The sequence below is a fragment of the Passer domesticus genome, chromosome 3, assembly GCF_036417665.1.
Source record: "Passer domesticus isolate bPasDom1 chromosome 3, bPasDom1.hap1, whole genome shotgun sequence".
Classification (NCBI taxonomy): Eukaryota; Metazoa; Chordata; class Aves; order Passeriformes; family Passeridae; genus Passer; species Passer domesticus.
Window position 1 is genome coordinate 103076372 of NC_087476.1, and position 6000 is coordinate 103082371.

General features: G+C 39.6%; 1 protein-coding gene across 3 annotated transcripts in view; it reads left to right on the forward strand.

The window, feature by feature from the left end:
* Nucleotides 1-5692, forward strand: part of LOC135297336 (opsin-5-like) — a 30918-nt gene extending 25226 nt beyond the window's left edge. For all 3 annotated transcript variants that reach the window (XM_064414795.1, XM_064414793.1, XM_064414794.1), the window contains 2 exons: nt 2449-2672; nt 3350-5692. In XM_064414795.1, the coding sequence (XP_064270865.1) occupies nt 2449-2672; nt 3350-3790 (665 nt within the window). In that variant the 3' untranslated portion in view covers nt 3791-5692. The remainder of the gene's footprint in view (nt 1-2448; nt 2673-3349) is intronic.
* Nucleotides 5693-6000: the final 308 nt, after the last annotated feature.

A 6000-nucleotide genomic window follows, 5' to 3' on the forward strand; every position in this document is an offset into this window, starting at 1 on the left:
TTTGTCAGTCCAAGAATTAGGGTGCAAGATAAGGCCATATCAGAAAAGGAAGGTGAGGGAAAAAAGGAAAAAAATTATAGTGAACACTGCAGAAATTCAGTGGCTAAGACATGTGACAGACCAGAAAATTTCTTCATGGAGGAAAGATGGAGAAATTGCCTCAATTTAAGCCTGAAAGAATTCAACAGACCAAATATCTAGGAACAAATGGTAATGATACAGAAGTCCCACCAACTGAAATCATGTGACTGATATTGTCCAGCAGTTACCTGTCTGGATCCTGTCGGCCTCTGCATTCTTTGAGAAGTCATGAAATCTGTGGAGACTTACTGAAGCAACTATGTGCATATATTCTCTTATTTACTAAGTATGGAAGCTTTGAGACATATTTGGACCCTTGAAATATGGGTGTGAGAAAAGCAGCTATTCCTATGATTGGTTAAATGTTCTATCTTCACAAACCATCTTGAACCAAGATATTTGGCTCAATAGACCTTTCGTTTGAGACAAATTCAAGCTGTTTATTAGACTGTCTGAATTTTATGTCATAATTTTGCACTCTGGACTGTCATAAACTTTGTTGCTTGTGTCTGGTAATTTTCTGTGTATCTTCTGGTGATCTGTGTTCTTTTTACATTAATCCACCACCTCTTCATTTATAGGGGGACTTCTCATGTCTGGTTTTGGCCTTAAACTGGAGCCAGGGACCTTTTGGGCAACACTACTTTGCCAGGACATTCAAGTGCCTCCATGGACCCTGTTTGAATTCAATTCCTTGACAGTGGTTTTCAAGACTGCTTCTAGGAGTGCTTTCCCCTACTGAGACTCACAGCAATTTCGGGTTCCTGGGCTGTCTCTGTCATCCCACAGAGATGTGGGAGCCCAGCAGCAGGCACCAGCAGAGCACAGCACATCACAGCTGGCTGCCTTGGGCCTTTCACTAATACACAGTACCTTCAGGGGCCCCCAGGACCCCACTGATTTTTAGGAAAGCCACTTGTTTTTGTCCCTGTGGAGGGGAAAACATTGCTCTGAATTCTGACTTGCGGAAAATCTGCTGGATTTTCTTTTCCTGTCGTCTGGAGGCTGGTTTCATTTTTCAGGAAAAAGTTTTCAAAAGCAGAAACCCAGAATTAAGCCAGATTTTATGGTTATATTTTTGAATCTTGAGGTCTACTGACGAAAAAGGCAAAGGAGAGAAAAATCTATTTCTATTATAGAACACATTCAGACAGCAACATCTAGAGCTATTGAGGATAAAATACTGAGCTCTTTTTGATGAGAACCACAAAAGAGATTTTAAGCTTTTGCTCATTTAATTCCTCCTTTTAAAATCTCTTATCACCTCTGAGGAATTAAGGGATTTTTTTTTTCTTCAAAATTACCACTGGATGTAAGGGAGAGGTATGCTGCTAAATCATGTAGTATTCACCTGTATTGTATCTCCGGGACCTGTTAATACTTGACTTTCTTAATTTTGATTCTTGCTTTGCTTACTTGTAATTTGATTTTTTGCCATAGCTGTCAGGAGAAAAAAAAAAAACAAAAACCAAAACAACAAAAAATAAACCTAAAAAAAAAAAAACTAAAATAAAAAATACACAATTTACAATCTATAGGAAAACCTCTAAGGTTATGGAATTCAAGTTTTCTATCAGGACATCTTTGCAAACACATCAGGAGACCTAAAGAAGTAAACTGTTATTCATAAAAGTGTTCAAGCCAGAGACTAAACATTATTCCCACTGCCTTTTCCTTAAGCCCCTGATCAGATAGTGTCTCACTAGTGGTAGACCCTGCAATCTGCCTGACTTTATTTTCAAGCATCTGCATCTCTGTGTTGCAGGACTGTGTGTTTCCCTTTTATCAAAAGGTCTTATATCTTTCTAAGTATTTACATGATTTGTCTTCTCATAATCTTTATCATTAGCTATATCAATTTAGTCTCATGGCTCTCACTGCAGTAGAAGTTCCATTACCTCAAGAAGCCTCAGTATTTTTATTTCCTGCTTAGTTATGTAAGTAGTGGCTTTACATTTGGCACATTGTCTATGGAATTCCTTGTTATGCTGTTACAGTGCTCGTCTTAGGAAGTTACTATGTAGAGTTTTATGACAAATAAGAGTACTTATCACTCAAGGATGTAAAACCTTTCTTTTTTTAAATAAAGTGCCACAGTGTCCTATCCTGAAACAACAGTTTGTGCATTATGGATTTACACTGGCAGTACAAACTCAATAGAATGATAATACACATTAAAATTTGTTACAGTCTAAATGGTCTTGAAAATTTGTTTATGTAGGAAGAAATGTCATATCTCGTTAAAACAGAAAGATCCATTCTGTAGTGCTTAACAGAAGACAAATACAGCATTTTAACTAACAAATTAATTGCTCAACAGCAGATCAATATTCTAAAAATGCTAACCAACTTATTCTTGCTTTCCAGATCGCATGTATGGCACATGTGAGATAGACTGGGCAAAAGCCAACTTCTCTACAATCTACAAGTCCTACATCGTCTCCATTTTTATCTGCTGCTTTTTCCTGCCTGTCACAGTCATGGTCTTCTCATATGTGTCAATCATCAACACAGTCAAACTAAGCCATGCACTGACAGGACTGGGTGACCCCACAGACAGACAGAGGAGAATAGAGCGGGACGTCACCAGGGTAAGTTTGGATGTCATTTTGGGTGGGATTCATCTCAATGAAATCTGTCTTTCCAAAAATTGATCTCAACTAGAACAGAAGAGAATAAAACCAATAAAACCAATGCATTTCATTTCTTTATAACTCTAGTGACAGTCTGAAGTCAGTGAAGAATATGAAGTTAGTTTAAAATTTCTACTGCATCAATTGGTTAATATTGGTGCTATATCACATTTGAAAAATAATCTAGATATAATTGGAAATAATATAATAAGATGAGTTATACAGCACAAACCCCAAAAATATTGTTTGGCATATGCTCTTTTCTTTCAGAAGTTCTACTACTGAGCAAACTTGGAATTTAGAGTGCAGATTTCAGTTTACTCACTGTTTAGTAAAGTCTACCTGAAACCTTCTGTATTCATATAAAAATATGGGAATGTAGCTATGTTCTTTCTGCTAGATGAGGCATTTCTCAACCACAACACCATGCCAAAATTCAATATGTAGCTCCTAGGTCTTCCTGGCTGCATCAAAGCAAACCATTTGCTTGTCCCTGTTCTCCTATAAGCCATACCCTCAGGGCAATCTGGACCCTTCCCTTCCAGGCAAGTGTTCAAGTTATTATTCTCAATGTTTTGCTCCCCTGATGTAGTCTTCCAAAATAGTTTTAACATTATTCTTCTTCTGTCTTTTAGGTTTCTATTGTCATTTGCACAGCCTTCATTATTGCATGGTCACCATATGCTGTCATCTCTATATGGTCTGCCTATGGTCACCCTGTGCCCAACCTTACCAGCATCCTTGCCAGTTTGTTTGCTAAGTCTGCTAGCTTCTACAATCCCATTATCTACTTTGGAATGAGCTCCAAATTTCGAAGGGACATTTTCATCTTGTTCCATTGTGCCAAGGAAGTCAAGGACCCTGTGAAACTCAAACGTTTCAAAAACCTCAAACCAAAGCAGCCACAGCCTTCTCAGAAAGAAGAGAAGTATGCACCAGAAATGCACCCTGCACCAAGCCCTGATTCTGGGGTGGGAAGCCCAACCAACACCCCACCTCCAGCAAAGAGGGAAGTGTATTTTGGTATTCTCGATACACCATCCAATAATCCCAATATTGAATGTGATAGATTGTAAGTTTTGTGGCTGCTTAATACACATACACACTCTGTGTTCAGGAAGACCCTCTACAGAGCAGTGCTTGAGTAATTTACTAATTCCCATTCCATCTGTTTCTTGCAATAGCACTGATGACTATACAACTCAAGCAAATCAGATGGTAAAGGGCTATTTTCCTTATATGTAGGTACAAAATGCTCCAAAGAACATTAAAATGTGGGCAGCACACCCAGTGCCAGAAACACTTGATTTTCACATGCGTGCAGGAAAAGAAAGACTGACTTCAGGAGAGCAGGCATTAGTTAGCAAAACTAACTGATCTATTCCTATCCAAATTTTATAAATTCTCGACTACATTTCCAAATATATCTTTTGCTCTTTAACAGTCACGGCCATAGATGATTGTTTTAACTCTGTGGTACCTCACAGCTATGGCTGTAAGAGAAGACTGGCCCTGCTGAGATTGCTGTGGAGCTGCTACAGCTTCAAAGGCTGCAAGGTGCTGGAGAAATCCCTGTTCCCCCTGCAGGGTACCCAGGTGTGCCCACCATAGGGCCTCCAGGCCCCACAGGCACCTCATGGGATTGTGTCCGATCACAGGATCAGAGAATACTTTGTGTTGGAAGGAACCTTTTAGATCATCTCATTCCAACCCCCCTGCCATGGACAGAGACACCTTCCACTAGACCAGGTCACTCAGACCCCATCCAGCCTGGCCTTGAATGCTTCCATGGATGGAGCACCCACAGTTCCCTGGGCAACCTGTTGCAGTGTGAAGAATTTCAGTGAATAATTTCTTCCTAATATCTAATCTAAACCTACTGTCTTTCAGTTTAAAGTCTTTCCCCCTTGTCCTATCACTTGTCAAGAGTCCCTCTCTATCTTTCTTGTAGGCTCCCCTTTGGTACTGGAAGGCTGCTGTAAGGTTTCCCCAAAGCCTCCTCCAGACTAAAGAGCCCCAGCTCTCAGCCTGTCTTCATAGATCACCTTCATAGGCCATCTTCTGATGGCCTGTGCCTGACTCTGTGTGTCTATGCAAGGACTGGGAGTTGTAATGTATTGAAAATACTAGTCTGGTGTTTTCTAGTCACTGTAGTCTGAGCAGTGGCTTCATATTTTCCTCACTGGTTTGCAGAGCTATTTCCACCCCCACTGACCTTCCTGGTGATCAGGGCCTGGCTGTGGAATTCTGATTCAGGAAAGCTGATTTTACTGATCTGTCTCCAAATTTATTGTTTTTCTACCTTCCTCTGAAGGTGGAGCAAGAGATGTACAGGTAACGAAAACTGACTTAGGTTTTAAGAGTTCTGGTGAGGTGTGGTATCAGAGCTATTTACACAATATAATCCAACACTTCACTTTTGCTTCTAAAGAAAGTGTTGTTACCTGCCTATGGGTAAAAAGTGACTTTTTTTAAACCAAATTTAGTAGCAATTAAAGATAATGATTTAAACAGCTATGCTGTAGGCCTAAATCAGTTGCCAGGCTACCAGATGTTACATATCCAGTTATATCACCAAGTTTATTCTACAGAATCAAAATGAGGAGGTATGTTTTCATAATTCCCCATCGTGTAAATTGACTGCATACTCAAAGACTTCTTTTAAAATGTTCCTGTGTTAGCCATGGAAATTGTGGGTTCACTTAGTGCCATTTGCAACTTAAACAAGGGAAAAAGAAGTTGGGGGGGGAAGAAAAAACCAGCAACACTCTTTGCTAACCTGTGCTATTTACAAACTTTTGAAATCTTGCTGTCTGGGTGTGTTGAAATATAGTTGTTTTTCAAAAATATGCTCTTCCAGATGTGTTTCTTGGGAAAGTTTCTAAGAGAGCCCACCTCAGTTCCCCCCATTACTCTATTTGTTTTGAGAAAGTCATCCGTGTTTTGAAGTTAAAAACAAATAAACAATATAAGCAACACTGGGAAACTGTGCTTTCTTTCATGGCCACAGATGTGAACTACAAGAGTATTCATTTTTGTGGAAAAATTTGAGATACGGATGCTATTTCATGACCATAAATAATTAAAAGCAAATGAGTAAATATTTGCTTCCAGATAGAAGTGCATGCTGTAGCTGCAGAAATAGATGAAATTGTTTAGTGTGAAATCCCGTACCAGCTGGATAAAGCCAGGCTGGGCTAACCAAAGCTAGCACACTGTTTTGGAAGCTTCTAAGTGTGGCACAAAATCCACCTTAGCAACCGTGATGGACTGGGACTCCTCACTT